A 19,572-nucleotide genomic window follows, 5' to 3' on the forward strand; every position below is an offset into this window, starting at 1 on the left:
TTTATTCTGAACATATGCAGCTCTCTACGAAAAAGAACCAATGCTACTTTTTATTTTACCCGCGGGTTTTGCCTTTCTCATATACAAAGTATACGTAAAGGCTATATGTTCGCTCCGAAAACAAACTGTTTATAGGGGGCTCGGAGACCCATAGGGTTATATACCGATCGACGACGCCCTTTGAAGAGCAATTATGGAGTACCGTTTACAGTTTTCGCACTGAAAGGGTGTTGAGTTTTGCCAAAAACCATTGATTTGTATCAAAGAAACCAAAAATTTGGTGCCAATTTGTTTTTTTGTTGTTTTCATGAAATTGTGTAAAATGAGTATGCAGTTTCTCAAACAAATGTTTCAATTATGATGCTCAAACAAATGTTTCAATTATGATGCTTATAGTCTGTTTAGATTATCAGATCTATAACTTGATGTAATGTTAAACGACAACTTTGACATCAAGATATTCCTTACCGTAGCTTTATCCTGATAAAGCTTGTAGTCGCAATATGCTCTCAAAATAGTGTTAGCTATTGTCAAGTATTGTATTGTAAAGATACTGTGATTTTTTTTAGGGGGAAAGACGGCTTTGTTCTATTATTGGCAGGGGGGTTTTTGTCGCCAAATTTTATGAAATTTGGCCACAATATTGTTTGATATGCAAAGAATGTGTAGACCAAATTTGAGCCTAGTCAGTCATCAAAACCCCCCTGCCAATAATAGAACAAAACCTGCCAAAGCCGTCATTCCCCCTATATAAAAAGAACTCTTTTTTTTCAAAAATGGATGCATTCAGGCTTCTGATTGATAATGTGTTTAGCATTTAACTTCAAATAAGATTATTTTCAATTCTTTGCAATGAAATTGCCATAGCATCGTTCCGTAAATGAATATGTCTTCTTCTTCTTCTTCTTCAATGGCTCTACATTCCAACTGGAACTTGACCTGCTTTGCATCTTAGTATTCTATTAGCATTTCCTCAGTTATTAATTTAAAGCTTTTCTATGCCCGCCATTGCATGAGGATGTATCTTGTGTGGCAAGTACAAGGATACACTATGCCCAGGGTGTCGAGAATGTTTTCCATCCGAAAACACCCTAGACCGGACCGAGAATCGAACTCGCCATCTCCGGATTGGCAATCCTACGTCTTTGCTCGCAAGGCTACTGGAGACCCCACTGAATATGTGAAGACCCGATTTTTAACATATCCAAATTTTGTCTACACCCGAATTTATAACAGTTTTGATATGATTTAGGGGTCCTCCTTAACCGTGTGGTAAGACGCGCGGCTACAAAGCAAGACCATGCTGAGGGTGGCTGGGTTCGATTCCCGGTGCCGGTCTAGGCAATTATCGGATTGGAAATTGTCTCGACTTCCCTGGGCATAAAAGTATCATCGTGCTAGCCTCATGATATACGAATGCAAAAATGGTAACCTGATGGCTTAGAAACCTCTCAGTAAATAACTGTGGAAGTGCTTAATGAACACTAAGCTGCGAGGCGGCTCTGTCCCAGTGTGGGGATGTAATGCCAATAAGAAGAAGAAGAAGAGGATATGATTTATTCACGATCCAATTTTGCCATATTCTTTTCTGAGAAGAAATAGTGAAAATAACTAAAGATTTTCATCGCCTGTTGCTTATAATGAATTATTTCAATAATTTGGAGGTCTAAAAAGTATAATAAGAATTATTCAAAATGTTTTGGAAGTCTATATGACAGTCAAAAATCATTAATTGCTTTATATTTGTGCAATGTTGAAACCTCTAAAGTACTTTTTTTCATACATTTTATTAGAGGCCTTGATATCGGCCTTATCAGGGCCTCTACATTTTATAATGAGCGAGAAAGGCATCATCACCGCTAGGTGGATTAATCTGGGTTTTTTTATAAAAAAGTGGTATTTTGGCCATAACTTCCGAACCCATAGTCCGATCTAGCTTATTTTCAATAGGAAACAATGGAAGCAATCGCGAGTAAATCGGTTAAGAATAAGTAGGGTATGATGGGGCAAGATGGGTCACCTAAGGCGAACCCTGTATGCCTCAAAACAGTAACATTTTAATTCAACTTTTCAACGTGGATCTATAAAATAGCTTATTATCTGTAAGCCAGGGGTATGAAATGACAAAAAATCCACTTTTTGTTTCTTTTTGAGTCATTAAAGTAGAAGTCTATTTTTCTGTCAATCAAAAAATGCCGGGGTAAGATGGGTCAAACAGCGGGGCAAGCTGGGCCAGCTTTAAATTCTGCAATTAATATTGTTCTTATTCGTATTTTTAAATCACACACAGATTAATAGCTTTATTGCCAATGATTTTATTGAATAAAAAAGATGTTTAAGCTTTGGATGAAGAATTGGCAAAGAATTGGATGAAGTCTGCAATTTCTTATTGAAACAAGCCGTTCGTGTATTATTTTCTTGAAGACAGAAATTATACATTTTTAATTAACAAATTAACATCATTATGCTCAAAAGTAACCTTAAAATGATTAAATCAGTAATAGAAAACATGTTTTGATTACGAACTATGCCCTTTAGTGTGTTCTGACCCATCTTGCCTCATTTGCAAGTTCATGTTAGAATGTCTAGTTTTCGATCAAATTTATTTTTTTCAAAGCAGTTAGTACAACAAGGCCTACATTACTTATGATACTTTCACGATTTATATTACTAAAAATGTTTAAATTTTAGATTGCTCGACTAGATTACACGTTTTATAGAAAGTGTGTTTCGCATAAGGGGCCATCCAGAAACCACTTGAAGATTGAAGGAAGCTGAACCCCGGCCAGGTACCTCCAAAACCGGGGGAGGAAGGACCTGGAAAGGGACACAGGTAGCATTGGTTCGGCTACCTGCAGCTGACGCCTCCAAGGTAGTCAAGTTAGGGAGCGTCAAGGTGGGGTGGTCGGTATGCCCTGTGGGCATATACGAGCAACCCGAAGTTTGCTTCAAGTGCCTGGAACCGGGGCACAAGCAATGGGACTGCAAAGGCTCTGACAGAAGCAAGCTCTGTCGACGCTGCGGATTGGAGGGACATAAGGCACAATGCTGCACGAACCCTCCCAACTGTTTGATCTGTTCCAGCAAAGCTGCGAACAGCAAGCACCCCATGGGGGGTTCGAAGTGCCCGGCGTTTAAGCGTGTTGCAAAATCACAGTGCAGGTAACGCAGCTAAACCTGAACCACTGTGATGCAGCCCAGCAACTGCTGTGTCAGACAGTTGCTGAATGGGGGACGGATATCGCCATCATAGCAGATCCTTACCGGGTACCCGCCAGGAACGGTAATTGGGTCACCAATGGGTCTCAAATGGCGGCGATATGGACAGCGGGGAAATACCCAGTTCAAGAGTTGGTGTCTTCGACACACGAGGGCTTCGTCATTGCCAAAATCAACGGGGTCTTCTTCTGCAGCTGCTATGCGCCAACTCGATGGTCGATCGAGCAGTTCGGTCGAATGCTAGATTGTTTGACGGCTAACTTGATGGGGCGTAGGCCGGTGGTGATAGCGGAGGACTTCAACGCTTGGGCCGTGGAATGGGGAAGCCGATCCACGAATCAACGGGGGCAGATCCTGCTGGAATCACTGGCCATGTTGGATGTGGACTTGGCTAATGTCGGTACCAAAAATACCTACAGCTGGAACGGTGCCGAGTCGATTATCGACGTTACGTTCTGGAGCCCTGGCCAAACGAGTAGTTCGAACTGGAGGGTAGATGATGGCTACACTCACAGCGACCACCTGGCGGTTCGCTACAGTATCGACTATACGACCAGCATTCAGCGGACGGAAGAAGGGGCGAGGCCTAGTCCTCGTATGTGGAAGACATCATACTTCGACGACGAGGTGTTTAAGGAAGCGCTCCGCCGCGAGCACAATACTCTCGGTCTGAGTGGCGAGCAGCTGGTAACAGTACTCTCGCGTGCATGCGATGCCACCATGCCTAGGAAAGTCCACCCTAGGAATGGGAGACCACCGGCTTACTGGTGGACTCAAGCAATTGCGAACCTGCGCCGCGCCTGCCTACGGGCAAGGAGGTGGATGCAGCGAGCACGCATAGAAGAGGAGCGTGTTGAACGACGGGTGGCGTTCGTGGCTGCTAGAGCCGCTCTGAAGACTGAGATTAGATCAAGCAAAAAAGCCTGCTTCGAGGGCCTGTGTCAAAGTGCCAACGCGAATCCATGGGGTGACGCCTATAGAGTCGTAATGGCCAAGACACGTGGGGCGATGGCCCCATACAGAGCGGTCTCCAGAGATGCTGGAGAGGATCATCGGGGCTCTTCCCACGTCACGACCCAAGCCCCTGGCCTCCCTTCGTGGAGCTGCCAGGAGCCAGGGTGGCCGACGAGGGAAGAGTAACTGTGGCGGAACTTGCGGGGATTGCACAGTCCCTTAGTGTAGGTAAGGTGCCAGGACCGGATGGTATTCCGAACCTGGCCATTAAAGCGGCCATTGCCGAGGCTCCCGAGATGTTCAGATCTGTCATGCAGAGATGCCTGGACGAGGGAGCCTTCCCTGAAGCATGGAAAAGGCAGAGCTTGGTCCTATTGCCAAAGGCGGGAAAACCACCGGGGGATCCGTCGGCATATAGACCAATATGCCTGCTTGATACGGCGGGGAAGGTGCTCGAGAAGATCATCCTCAACAGGTTGTTGATACGCACGGAGGGTGCGGTTGGTCTATCGAGTAACCAGTTTGGCTTCCGAAAGGGTAAGTCGACCGTAGACGCTATCTTGTCGGTTACCAAATCCGCGGAGATAGCTATCCAGCGTAAGAGGAGGGGAGTTCGCTATTGTGCAGTAGTGACTCTCGACGTGAGGAATGCTTTCAATAGTGCCAGTTGGGCAGCTATTGCTGATGCGCTCCTGCGTCTTGGAATTCCCGAGTACCTGTACAAGATTCTCGGAAGCTACTTCCAGAATCGAGTACTGGTATACGACACGGAGGCGGGTCGGAAGTGCGTTGACATAACCTCAGGGGTTCCGCAAGGTTCCATATTGGGTCCGGTGTTATGGAACGTCATGTACGACGGTGTCTTGAGGTTGAAGTTCCCGGTGGGCGTGGTAATCGTCGGCTTCGCTGACGATATTACGCTGGAGGTCTACGGCGAATCGATCGAAGAGGTGGAGTTGACTGCAGCCCACTCGATCGCAATTGTGGAGGAGTGGATGAGTTCCAGGAAGTTAGAACTGGCTCACCACAAGACTGAGGTGGTTGTTGTTAACAACCGAAAGTCGGAGCAGCAAGCGGTGATAAGGGCAGGCAACTACACGATCACCTCTGAACGCTCAATCAAACTCTTGGGGGTAATAATCGACGATAAGCTCACCTTTGGTAGCCACGTCAATTACGCCTGCAAGCGTGCCTCCACAGCTATAGTGGCATTGTCCCGGATGATGTCCAATAGCTCTGCGGTTTATGCCAGCAAGCGCAAGCTTCTGGCTAGCGTTGCTCTGTCCATACTGAGGTATGGGGCCAGCTTGGGGCACGGCCCTGCGTATTAACTGCTACAGAACGAAGTTAGAAAGTACGTATAGGCTCATGTGCCTAAGAGTTGCGAGCGCGTACCGTACCGTGTCGCACGATGCACTCTGCGTCATCACCGGTATGATGCCTATTGACATCGTTATCGGTGAAGACATAGAGTGCTTTGAAATGCGCGGCACGAGAGGCATCCGCAGGACTGTCAGGTTGGCCTCAATGGTCAAATGGCAGCGTGCGTGGGACAGTTCCACTAAGGGTAGATGGACGTATAGATTGATAACGGAGAAAGGTACGTGGGTCAAGAGGCGCCATTGGGAAATCACTTTCCACCTGACCCAGGTCCTTACAGGCCATGGTTGCTTCAGACAGTACCTACACCGGTTCGGACACTCGGCCTCGCCCGAGTGTCCGGTGTGCGTTGGTTTAGAGGAAACGGCGGAACACGTGTTGTTCGTGTGCCCGCGTTTTCGCACAATGCGTGACCACATGCTTGCCACATGTGGTCTGGACACTACCCCGGACAACCTAGTTCGGAGGATGTGTAAAGATGAAGTTGGCTGGAACGCCGTTTTATCGGCTATCGTCCAAATCGTCTCGGAGCTACACAGAAGGTGGCGCGTGGACACGAGGGATGGCTAGTTCAGGCGCAAATAAGAGATGGTCCAAGGGTTCGGAGTCGGCTTCATGGGTCATACCGGTGCCCTGTGGTCGAACTCGATCCTTTTATCGAACAAGTGGCCGCGTGAAAAACAACATGGTACCGTCGCTTTCGCGGCGTCGGTCAACCGGGCGGGTTCCGAGCCCGAGGACGGAAAGGGGTCCTCGTCAAGGCTGGGGCAGGCGTAGGCATCGTGTCGGCAAGTCCCTCTGTGTGCTGGCGAATAGGCCCTATCGCAGAAAGGTCAATTTGGGGTGCACGCTGCATCATCATTCTTGATACCAGTCGTGCAGAGGGAAGCAGGCGCGAAGTCGACCCTGCCCACCTTCCGAGGACATAGGGCGTGGTAAGGCCACCTGGAAAGCCGGCAATGCGCTGGCACGATACCATGGTGTTCTTCTAAAAAAGCGAGTCACGATGTTCGATGCTGCAAGGACACGCAGCTAACCTCGAGGGTGCGTTATGCACTGGCCTTTGAAGCATTACGTTCTGGTTGTACCGAAGGGACGATGGGCTTGGCGGCAATGGAAACGGTTTAGCTGGTCGGGGATGCAGTCCTGCCTCCCTCATTGGAAGTGGCCCCTAACCCAGCACTTCCTGGTCAACCCAGGATGTCTGTTGAGCAGATTCCCCCTCCATTGTTTAGGAAGAAAAAAAACACACACACACACACACACACACACACACACACACACACACACACACACACACACACACACACACACGCGGACTGCGAAATGGTGAGTTGACATCTGGGAAGGAGCGACCTACACAGCTCTGGTCCTCACAAGTTCCAATCTCACGCTTCCACGGGTCTTCCGATGACAATTGACCGCCAGCTAAGGTTTGCGTACTTAGCTGGTAGTGCAGTCTGGGCACTGTTGTCCTTCTGACATCAGCTAGAGTGAGTGGGTGCGACCAACGGGACCATCGTCCCTAACCCCTATTCCCAAGGCGTTAAGCGACCCGTGCCGAGGGGATGCATGGCCAGGGGGGTGAAATAATGAGCTAGGTCTTTAACGGAGCCTGTGGGGTACCTGGGCACCCTCCACAGTAATTGTCCCTTACCGCGTCATGCTGGGCTCTGGCGTGGTGGACCTCTTTTCCCGAGCAACTCGTGGGACCAAAATGGAAAACCAAGTCAATTCTTCAATTAGTGGTAGTAGTGTAGGCGACAACCCCTTCGCAAGAGGTGGGTTGTTCAGGTCTCCGCCTAGGAGGCCAGAGGCAATAGTCGGCAGCTCGGTGCGCAGTGCCAGCGTGGGTCACTTAACCATCTCCCAGGCTACGCTGATTGAGGTTATGGACGGCCCATGGCTTGTGGAGGCGATGAACCGCAAACGCTTAGTTTCCGTTCGGCTACGGAAAGGTCCGGCACGGACGCAGGTAGCATTGGTATCTATAGCTGACGCCTCCAAGGTAGTCAAGTTAGGGAGCGTCAAGGTGGGATGGTCGGTGTGCCCCTTGGGCATATACGAGCAACTCGAAGTTTGCTTCAGGTGCCTGGAACCGGGGCACAAGGAATGGGATCGCAAAGGCCTTGACAGAAGTAAGCTCTGTCGACGCTGCGGATTGGAGGGACATAAGGCACAATGCTGCACGAACAATCCCAATTGTTTGATTTGTTCCAGCAACGCTGTGAAATCACAATGCAGGTAACGCAGCTAAACCTGAACCACTTTGATGCAGACAGTTGCTGAATGAGGGACGGATATCGCCATCATATCGGATCCTTACCGGGTACCCGCCAGGAGCGGTAATTGGGTCACCGATCGGTCTAAAATGGCGGCGATATGGACAACGGGGAAATACTCAGTCCAAGAGTTGGTGTTTTCGACACACGAGAGCTTCGTCATTGCCAAAGTCAACAGAGTCTTCTTCTGCAGCTGCTATGCGCCTCCTCAATGGTCGATCGAGCAGTTCGATCGTGTGCTGGATTGTTTGAAGGCCGCTGATGGTAGCGGGGGACTCAAGCCTTGCATAAGAGGTATAATACCAAAAAATAATACCAAAAACTTATATGCAGAATACTTGAGGCATAACATCACATAACATAATATGTGTAACTCGGGTAGCAAAAGTTTTACCCTTATAACACTTTTTATGTGTTATACGGAACATCTAAACGTCAGACGGTAGTATAACCAGGAACTAATAACCTGAGAAACGTCCTTGATTTGTTATTATAACAAAAATATACTTCATTTCCTATATCACACCGTGTGAAATTTCAACGATTCTACTTTTTCTCTCGATGACAGCTGGTGGTCTTCTCCTCCCATATGTAACTTCATCTGCAACCAGCAAGCGATGTCACGAATTGTCAGATGCAACCAGCACTTTTTTGTGTGAAAATATTGGTATCCCTCAAAAAGTATTCCGAATGATTTTGTTTTACGAGTACTTTTTCACTTTGAAAAGTATTCTAGAATAGCCGGATAGCTTAATATTGAACAGTTATGAATACGTGTTCTATTTCCGATAGGATAATCTTTATAAAAATAAGTTTACAAATCCGTAAATTGCAAACACTCAAGAGGTAAATCACTCGGCACATTTCGGCACGTCTGTGTGTGGGGCGAGACAGCCCTGTTGTATACCACTCTATATTATATGCTGTTTATGCCGTCTTGGTGTTGGTGACAAGCAAGCAGCCAAGCATCGTTCTCCCTCAGTCAGAGTCCAACAGTGATCCGAGTAAGGCGATACCTTCGCCGAGTGCAATAATGCGCAATGGGTGATTTCCTGGCGCAGCAGCAAGCTACACAGTCTGGGCAACCTTTTTTAAAGAATTCCAAATTTTCGACCACTATTCTAGTTTGAATCTGGAGCAAAATAGAACAAACTCACTGGTTTCCCTAGCAGTGTTCTATTTTCAATTAAATGAAATCATTATGTTGCTGCCAAGCAAGGCACCGTAATTGCAACGTAGATTGATCCGTAGATAAAATGACGCATTCATATACCAAAACAATTGAAAAATATTTGAATCTCGTGATTCAATTGTGGTTCGAATCTGCAGAGCTCGCCCAGCTCTTCGGCGAACCCAGCATCCAGAAGGTAGCTAAAGCCGGAAGGGTACGATGGGCAGGGCATGTTGCAAGAATTCCGGACAGCAACCCTGCAAAGATGGTGTTCGCTTCCGATCCGGTAGGGACGAGGCGACGTGGAGCGCAGCGAGTGAGATGGGCAGACCAGGTGCAGAACGACTTGACTTGACGAGTGGGGCGTATTCGAGGATGGAGAGATGCGGCCTCGAACCGTGTATTGTGGCGTCAAATGGTTGATTCAGAGTCTATTATATAGAGGATCTTCTTACACTTATTCTGAATGATGCTCTTGTTATTCTGTTGCCAACTTTCACTTTTGTTCAACCCTTCAAGTGACTTCGCGGGAGCGTTCACTTCTAAAGCTTTTTAATTCAATTACCTAGTCACCCACAGAGTTCAAAGCTGTTTCTAGATCAAATCTAATACATTTAAATTCATGCGTTTTAATTCGCCATAATAATCATTAGGCGATAACAATACTTCCGCCTCACCAACAAGCATTTGTTTACTTTGCTCGATAGGTAGACGGTTTGACAGTTCAATAGGTAGATTTAGCTTCACTCTTTTCGCAACTCTATATATAATAGACTCTGGGTTGATTCGGTTGATTCAGTGTTATCTGTTTAGATGAAGACTAAATAAATGAAATGAATCAAATCTGCAGAAAATAGAACTGAGCGTTAGAGTGAAATTTTCGACAACTATTCTAGTTTGAATCTGGAGCGAATTAGAACAAACTCTCTGGTGTCCCCAGAAGTGTTCTATTCACGTTTTTCAAATTTTCAATTAAACGAAATCATTATGTTGCTGCCGAAAAAGGCGCCGCAATTGCAAAGTCAGCCGCCGTCATACCAGTCGTTTCTTTGATCCGGGGGCACCGTGCCAAGTGCAGCGGTTGCGGTGCACAGTGTTTTATTTCTCCATTTACACGATCGAAATACAAAAACTCGAAAAGTGTTGATTTTGGATATAGGGTTTGTTCACAGAAGTTTCAAGATATTTAGGAGCGCATCTTTCGATAAAAACAGTTTGATGATTAATCTCCCTAAAAGTTAGTTGAGAAAATTATTTTTCCACTAGAATGAGATAAACACGTAGTATCTTCCGCAAAGTTGTAGCAAATGTTAATACGAGCAACTTTGCTGAACATCCCGAGTTTCTATCTCTTATATATAACAAACTTAAGACGTTTTATGTAAAAACCCCATAAAAATATAATTTTTCATTCTAATTCTTTCCAATGATTTTTCTCATTTTCCGTCTCTTCTACAAAGTTGTTAAACAAGCAAAATTACATGTTTTTTATATAACAAACATAACATGGTTCATGTGGAAATCCCCTTAAAATCTTTCTCTTAACTTAAACTAACTCTAATGATTTTTCACATTTTCCGTCTCTTCTACAAAGTTGTCAAACCAGCAAAATTACATGTTTTTGCTGAACATTGTAACTTTCTATCTCTTATAAAACAAAAGTTATACAAATATTATGATTTTTCATAGGTTTACAAGTTTTTAACACAGCATTCGAGAAGACTCTTGTCGACAAAAGTTTTCAATGTCAGTAAAAAAAATGAAATAAGCGATTTTCAGCATATTGTGAAGAAATTTGCGACTTTTTGCAATTAAGGGAGTAATCACAAGTGGAAATACCTCTTAGAATTTGTATAATTTAAAGATAACTTTTGTTGTATGTGAGATGGAATGTTACAATGTTCAGCAAAAACATGTAATTTTGCATGTTTAACAACTTTGTAGAAGAGACGGAAAATGGGAAAAATCATTTGAAACAGTTAGAATGAAAAAAAAATAGATTTTTATGGGGTTTTTACATAAAACGTCTTAAGTTTGTAATATATAAAAGATAGAAACTCGGGATGTTCAGCAAAGTTGCTCGTATTAACATTTGCTTCAACTTTGCGGAAGACACTACGTGTCTATCTCATTCTGGTGGAAAAATAATTTTCTCAACTAACTTTTAGGGGGATTAATCATCAAACTGTTTTTATCGAAAGATGCGCTCCTAAATATCTTGAAACTTCTGTGAACAAACCCTATATCCAAAATCAACACTTTTCGAGTTTTTGTATTTCGATCGTGAAAATGACGAAATAAAACACTGTGCGGTGCTACCAATGGCGGATCGAATATCTCTCCAACCATCTTCAAGAGACGTTGCGCCTAGCTGCTCTTCCGTTGGGAGTGCCACTTCCAGCTGCTGCGCGTATTCTTGGGCTAGTCTACCGTCTTGTTGCCGCCCAATGTTAAGCCGCGGCGTCCGACTTCGACGCGATTATATCGAGTCGCATTATCTCTTATATTTATTGTTCGTAATGATTGGTTGGCGGCTTATTGGGCCTGCGCAAACCTCCTGTCTCGTCGGAGGGCCGTCGTGTCAGGGCTGTTTAGCGTCCCACCTAACACCAGGACTTGGGCTTGTGCGCTTTGAGCGGCACACGGTCGCTTTGGTGGGGCCTACTTGCGGATACATGCAGGTTTTTATAGAGGAAAATTCTTGCATTATAATTAGTGTTATCGAGTGTTCATCTATATCGGTCCGCAGTGAACTGATCACACTATGCCGTAAGAAAAGGATGCTTGATATCCTAGGGCTTATATAGCTGCCCGCAGCTATGTCCAATGTCTGGTTCCGTAGCTGAATGACAGCACTGTGATGGACCAACTTCAGAACTTCCTTCTCCGTTCAGTCGTCCATCCGATTATTCGTCTGCTGACGTCAACAAAATGTGTTATGCCAAGTGGTTTCCTCGCTCGATCGGTCCTCATCGCTCATTCCTGCGGTTTCTAAACGACCTCGGTCAGCTGGAAATGTTGCGAACAATGAAAAACAGGCGTCCAGGTGCTGAACCACAGTCACGATTACGAGAAGCCGGATTATTCGAGAGAAGATTACGGTAGGTTGAAATCGGACGCCGATTAAGACGACGAGCTGGAGTCACTCAACTGTTCGAACCTGGTGACGTACCGTTTGGATCAGGTGAGCAACGCTCGGAATTATGTGCTCGTGCTAACCAGAGACGATGTTATTATATAAAGACACGCGAAGAGAATAGAAGCAATTCTGGCTTCGCGGCTAGTAGACAAAAAAATCCTGCGCGATTGGCAACATAGAAATTTGTGAGAACTTGAAGTGACTCTCAGTATGAGGAGTTGTTTTTTTTGCTCCAACCATATATCCTGCCTCCTTTAGCACCATTGCCATATATGCAACCACAAATATGATTAAATGCAATATATAAAATTGCAAAGCGAACTCTAAAAACAGCTTCATTTACTTATTTTTTTAAAAATTTCCATAATTTCTATAATGTTGATTACAAGACTTATCTCGCATTTACTACACTGACAAAAACCCAATCATATCCATTATGTGTGGCACACATAAATTTTGACTATAGCATTTCCCACATAACTACTATGTGAATTCGCATAGCATATATGTGGAAACACACATAACTCTTATTAACTAATAACTTTTATGTGGATTCTCCTATAGTGGGTGGTTATTAACGCACACATAAAATTTATTTGTAAATTTCTTTAGATTTTTGCCAATAAAAATGTGTGGATTTTTATTAGTGTACCAATTGGTAATATTTGTTTACTTCACTCAAAATAATTGTCACTTAATTTCCACTATAAACATCAGGTAGGCTTTAAAAATCTACATTTATGACGACCTTACTTGAGTCTAATAAAACTTACTCACATGTCATATGCATACCAAAAAGAAATGTAGTGAAATTTAAATGAAAACATAGAAAACAATATCTATATTCTTTTCGAGTGAATACTGCTTGTCACGAATCAATGAAAAATATATGAGTGGGGTCAGTGGCGTAGCCACGGGGTGGTTTTGGGTATAAAACCCTCCCCAGAGACAGGGCTGGTAGTGCTCATTGACATTCAAAATAGTGACTTTAGTGACTAAGAAGATGAAAATAGTGACCAAATAGTGACTTATAGCAGCGAAAAAAGTGACCAAATAGTGACTAAAAATTAGCTCAAAATGGAACCAAATAGTGGTTCACAATTATTCAACAACACCTTAGTGATAGATGACGGTTATAGTGATTATACAACTAACAATGTTTATTTATCGAACATTAAACGTACTTATAAATCAAACTTATGACTTACAACTTACGATTTCATAGCGACTGTTTCGCTTCCGCGAGTGCATTTCTTTTTATGTTTCATTTTTTTTTTTGGTTTTTTGGAAAAAAAAGGTTGTAATCAAACTTTCTTTTTTCTTGTCCAGACTTTTCTGTAATGAATCCGCCGTTCGTTTTTGAGATGCTTGCTCTTTCCGAATCGTGGATACTCCTTCCAACATAACTTGCGCAAGTTCTACCTCTTGCATATTCTTCGCTTCAATGGCTTTCTTAAGTCTCGAGTTGGCTTCATTGAATAACCTAAAGATATCGAATTGTTAATGATAGCAAAAGTTGTTCAAATAGCATGGCATGAAAAACATACTTATCTGCAGTTCGTTGCTTATTTTCCTCTTCCTTTCGCTTTGCTTTCAGATCGTCCTCTTCTTGACAGATTTTAGATTTCAATCCTTTCAATTCCTTCTTGCTTTTCTCTGCATCGGCAATCTTCTCTGCTTCCTTCTGTTTACGAGCACTTTCTATTTCTTTCTTCCTCTTTTCTTCTTCCAGATATGCCTTGTAACTTTGGTAGGCCTTGTAGGCAAGTGAGAGAAGTTCTTTGGTGATAGGGATCTGGTGTACTTTATTTCCGTATAGCTTCAAATAACTTTTGATAGTCATAAGAGCATCGAGTGTGCGTTCGCTCATTGACGTTTTGTCATCCGTCAGAATTCTGGATGACGAAGAGAATCCGCGTTCGACATCAGAGTTCCCATGTGACACCGCCAGTGCCGCTTTCGTGACCTTATTCACTGAAGGATACATTTCTTCTCCTCGTGAATTTTTTTTCGCATGAAACTGATGCCAATAAAAATCAATTCGACCGCTCTCACTTCCGAGTTCGTCCTTTTCATGTCGCAATAAATTCCACTCGTCAATCAGTACATCCGTTTTCACGTCAAGAGGAAGCTTCTTTGCTATCTGCGCGATATCACCCGAACTAGCTGGTGATTTGCGCAAGGGAGGTTGTAGGCATTGACAGCTTTTCAGGAATTCAATTCTCAAGCCGGATTTTTGAATTACATGCTTGCAAGCAGCAATATAGTGCTTTCGTGCTCTGAGAAAAAGTTCCCTCTATCTACCTCCTTAACTGTCGATAATTCTGCAGTTACATCGGATCCTACAATAATCTGCTCAACAGGCAAAAGATTTTCCAGTTTATCGAAAATATCTTCGGTGGGCGTCGTGTTTGGAGAGCATGCATCCGGTTTACAAACCCTGCCGATAAGAGTTCGCGCCAGTTTATCGATTTCGGTGTACATGATATGGACCAGAGGCTCTTCTTTCTGAAAGAAACCTGCAATTTAAAAGCATTTTGAATAAAACCAACAATAATAGTAAAAATAAGTTGTTTGCAAAACTTTAAAAAATGCAATGTTTGAGATATACCTGTGAACTTCGTAAAGATGTGCGCACTGGATGATACAAATAACACCTCGGCTTTCATGGTCTTTTTGGTAAGAAGCCTGTAAATCTTCAAATACCCTGAGCTTTTCGATAAAGCAGAATGCTTCTTCGGAATAAAGTTCAAAAAATATTCGATGAGAGCAGTCCATTGTTCAAGAAGCCGTTCTGCCGCTCCTTCCAGAGTCAACCACCTGGACGAAACATGTTTTATGAATCGTTTGGTTGGGAGTCCCAGATTGATTTGAATTTTCTCCATATCTTCTTCTCTCGAAGGCCATCCGTGAAAAAAATGGTGCACAGAATAAACCAGCTCCGACGCATCCTCACCAAGCTCCTCGATTCCTTTGAGGAAAGCGTTATGAAGAATGTGGATGTTGCAACTTCCAATCAATAAAAGAGATTTCCCACGCTCCTGCATTATTCGCTCGTTCATTAGACGTTCCACCTTTTTGTTGACGTTGGGACCATCGCTCCCTATAATACAATAAAAATACGTATTGACTAAACTTAAGATTTGGTTATAATAAAATCAAACAAATGTACATACCTAGCATAATCAAGTTCTTCAGTGGGAGGGAAGCATTTTGCATTGCTTCAAGCAACTTTTCGAGGATATCCTCCGCTTTGGCCGAGCCAATAAAAAACGTTTGAAGATGCATCACCTTGACCATCGATTTAGACGATGACCAGTATCGAACAGCTGTCTGGAGCTCTTTCTTACCAGCCGAGTTGGTGGTCTCATCGTAGCACAGGGTAAACATTGAATTCCTCGCGTCATTGAGCAACGATTCCCGAAAATATGGAGCCAAAGCTTCGGTCGCAAGATATCGGGCCTTGGTTCTACTCAACGAAAATCCGGAGACATCGATATTTGGGAACATCGCTGCAAATATGTCGGCTATACCGTCGCAAGATGCGGCCGGAAAATCGGAAGCGATGCATTTGAGCAGCCAAATAAGCTCAGCTTTAGCGGATGAATCACGTGGGCTGAAGAGCTGAACTTTTGGACCGGTGCCGATACCTGACAACTGAGGTTGGTTCGTTTTAACGTCCTTCTCGGAACACAATCGTAATTGCGACGGCCCTTGCCGTCCTGTCCAGTTGTCCTTGTGTTTGTCCGTCAATGAATGCTGCTCCAGGGCTTGAAATCCTTTCGCCACCGAGAAGGATTTGGAACATACCTTACAGAAGACCTCCGTGTCGCCGTGATTGCGTGCCCAATCCGAAACTTGGCAGCCGTTAGGATCGATCTTTTTCAGCCACTCTACTCGGAACGTACACTTTCCCATTCTTTCGCTACAATAGAAAATTATACGTAGTAATTTTTTTCTAAGCTCATAAAACAATAATATAGTTACCAACGACGATAAGCGGATATTTGTAATGCAAAATAATGATTTAAACATTTAAATTCAAATTTCACTGAGCAGGTTAGAGTTATTTTTTTCACTAAAGCTTGAAAGTGTGTTTGTGTGCTCACATGACAGTAGAACAGACAGAACCAGCCCCCGGGAACGGATCACTCAAACGAATACAGAAGGTTTTAAATTGCTGTCATAGCGCATCAAATGGACCAATGCATTTTGACAGTTCACAAAGCTTGTTTACAATTGAAAATTACCCGGACGTACGTATTAGCAAAAGTACGAATCCAAAACGGATGGAAGTGAGTATCGATTGTTTTTGTTCCCATCGGAAGCAAAAAAATTTCTAACATTATGTAAGCAAACTCGCTGAATTGCCAAAATCCTTTCGGTGACGTCATAATGCAGTGGCCTATACTTTGTGACCAGAGCATCAAGGCTACTGTTAAACAACGCTATTCTCAATCCAGTTGAAAACCGGAATTGGGGGACAGCGAAGTTGGATGTTTCTCACAATCCGTATGTTAAACCTAACTTCGGAAGTGGTGCGCTGTTTTCATATCGCGAAGCGCTATTCAGCGCACCGGAAGTTAGGTTTAACGTACGGATTGTGAGAAAAATCCAATTTAGCTAGCACCCAATTTCGGGTTTCAACTGGATTGAGTATATATGAATGCAAGAGCCACCGGCATGAGGACAGATCAACGCGAAAATATATATATATCGCGCTCTTTTATTCTGTTCTAATAGCGACGCAAGCTCTACCAAACTGTTCGAAAAACAAAATCAAACTGTTAGTTTCGATGAACCGAAAGAAAAACTCATGCTTTTTATTATGCCCAAAATAGTTGAAAATAGTGACTTTTTGTGAAAAAAAGTGACTTTTAGTGACTTGGCTTGAAAATAGTGACTAAATAGTGACCAGCCTCAAAATAGTGACCAAGTCACTAAAAAGTGACCTGCTACCAGCCCTGCAGAGACAAATTTTTTGGAAGCAATTTTTTTTTTCGAAAAAAAAAATGTTCAGAAAACCCCCCCCCCCCCCCCCCAGACCAATTTTCTGGCTACGCCACTGAGTGGGGTACTCAGACCGAAGTCTATGTTTTGCATCAATCGCTAATGAAAAATTGTGCAGAAACATCATGAGAGCAATTTACAAAAATAAGCCTTTGAGCATGAAATAAATATTTCATAACTCTATTTTTGGTCCCGTCCGCCTCTAGTGGACGGGAATTATTATCACTCACACCGGTATTGCACAAACTATTACTCCAATTCACTTAAAATCTATGTGTTTGTTGAAATTTCAATTCACTTAAATTTAATTACATTTTTTAGTGAATTGAGAGCAGTGAGTACCATCACTAACAAATCATTTAACTTCTACAAACGAAACTAGATGGAAAATATCCGCATCTGTTTTCATGTAACTCTTAAGTGAAAATTATTTTGAGTGTTTGCTCGTTTGGTACCGCGTTTCACGGTTTGTTTGGTGCTTTCGGCTTCACTCTACGCGAGTATCTATCTATGAACAACGTTTCTGGAGCGAACCTATCCAGTTTTCCGCGAGTGGTAATGGCCGTCAGCGTGCCTGCGGGTTAGTCTCTGATTTGACGTTTGTGGAGGTCAACTGCACCCACCGTTCCGAGCATTTTGATCAATGTGGTATACATATTAGAAGGCTTGAATTTGTGGAACGGTACAACGATTACCACTTCAACCATACCTCGTTTGAATGCACACCTGTGTGCCTAACATACATTGAGCCAAACGAGGTGCGAGAGAGACACCAACGAACAGATGCTTCATTCGTGAAGTAACCGCTACCGCGTCCGGGTGTAACTCTTTTAAGTTATAAGTGATATTAAGTTATAAGTGATATTACGATCGATGTGGTAAAATCAAAAATCGTTGATGAATACCAGCGGCGGGTTGAGCGAGATAGTGTTTCAGTCAGCTCGGGGAAGGCAATGCGCTCCGCTGAATTCAAATCGAGTAGTGGTTCGGGAAGTGTTAAGGAATCTCGGATTTGCCACAATTGCAAAAAGACGGGACATCTTCGAAGAAATTGCCGATTGCTGAAGAAAGATGACGAGAGTGCGTTTAAGAGTAAGAACGAGAAAGTGGAAGCAAAAACGGCGCAAAGTGACACCAGAGGAATTGCGTTCGTAGTGTCTGGGGGGAAAAGTCAGTCTTGGATCATAGACAGTGGTGCCAGTGCGCACATGACAAACAATAAGTCGTTTTTCACATCCCTAAATGAGTTTGCCGGTGGTTAGATAACCATGGCTGATGGGAACAAAACCCAGATTCTTGGGGAAGGCATTGGTGTTTTATTCGGAATCGATGGCAATAGTGAAGTAATGAAGATTGAAATGGAAAATGTGAAATATGTGCCAGGACTGTCGACAAGCCTGATCTCTGTAGAGAGGCTCACGCTGAAGAACCTAAAAGTGAAGTTTGATAAAGAAGGGTGCAGCATAGTGAAAGGTGGTACAGTCGTGGCGACAAGCTCCCGCCATGGTGGGCTGTATCATCTCCGAATAGCAGAGTCATCGTTGCAAGCAACATCAGGGCAGCATAAGGAGAACTGCCAGCATCAGTGGCACAGGCGCCTAGGTCACCGAGATTGGGCGGCTGCAGAGCGCATCGGTAAGGAACAGCTTGCAACCGGAATGCAGGTGAGTGACTGTGGGTTGAAATTGATCTGTGAATGTTGCCTGGAAGGGAAAGCCTCTAGAGTCCCTTTTCCGGAAGTTACTGAAAGAAAATCAGCCCGTGTACTTGATATCGTACATACGGATCTATGCGGTCCAATGATAACAGTGACCCCTAGCGGAAACAGATACGTGATGCATATAATCGATGATTTCAGTAGGTGTACTGTGACATACTTACTGAAACACAAGTCAGAAGCAACCCAAAATATTATAGATTATGTGCGGTGGGCTGAGACAAATTTTGAACGGAAACCTAGGGTTGTGCGATCCGATGGTGGAGGAGAGTTTCAAAATAAGCAACTTCGGAGCTTTTACAAGGAACAAGGTATAACTTTGCAGTATACTACTGCATATTCCCCTCAGTCTCACGGCGTTGCCGAAAGAAAGAACAGATCAATAACCGAAATGGCAACGTGCATGCTCCTTGACTCCGGTCTGGAGAAACGGTATTGGGGAGAAGCTGTTCTTACCGCAACGTATCTTCAGAACCGACTGCCGTCTAGGTCTGTTCCAAACTCTCTTTGAACTTTGGTGGGGAAGAAAGCCAGATCTGGGACACCTGAGAGTATTCGGAAGTGTTGCATATGTACACGTTCCGGATGTGAAGAGGAGCAAACTCGATCGGAAAGCTCGAAAGCTCGTGTTTGTGGGGTACGCCATGGAACACAAGGGGTATAGATTTGTGGATCCTGCGACTGCTACAATCACAATCAG

At 43.9% G+C, this 19,572-nt stretch overlaps 2 protein-coding genes across 5 annotated transcripts in view; both read right to left on the reverse strand.

Moving 5' to 3' along the window:
* The window catches only part of LOC134221018 (zinc finger protein 92-like), an 80,968-nt gene that overhangs the window by 14,307 nt on the left and 47,089 nt on the right, over nucleotides 1-19,572 (reverse strand). The gene's annotated exons all lie outside the window — the stretch shown is intronic.
* Nucleotides 13,081-16,642, reverse strand: LOC134221020 (uncharacterized). 2 transcript variants are annotated; one of them, XR_009982169.1, is made up of 4 exons: nucleotides 15,322-16,642; nucleotides 14,757-15,248; nucleotides 13,693-14,664; nucleotides 13,081-13,628 (listed from the first exon to the last, which is right to left on the reverse strand). XR_009982169.1 is itself a non-coding variant. In XM_062700195.1 (3 exons), exons 1-3 carry the CDS (start codon nucleotides 16,178-16,180, stop codon nucleotides 14,387-14,389), a joined length of 1,629 nt encoding a protein of 542 aa, XP_062556179.1. In that variant the 5' UTR covers nucleotides 16,181-16,642; the 3' UTR covers nucleotides 13,081-14,386. The 2 variants fall into 2 exon arrangements, 1 of the variants encoding a protein (XP_062556179.1); XM_062700195.1 differs by having other exon boundaries at nucleotides 13,081-14,664.

Source organism: Armigeres subalbatus, chromosome 3 (assembly GCF_024139115.2).
Source record: "Armigeres subalbatus isolate Guangzhou_Male chromosome 3, GZ_Asu_2, whole genome shotgun sequence".
NCBI lineage: Eukaryota > Metazoa > Arthropoda > Insecta > Diptera > Culicidae > Armigeres > Armigeres subalbatus.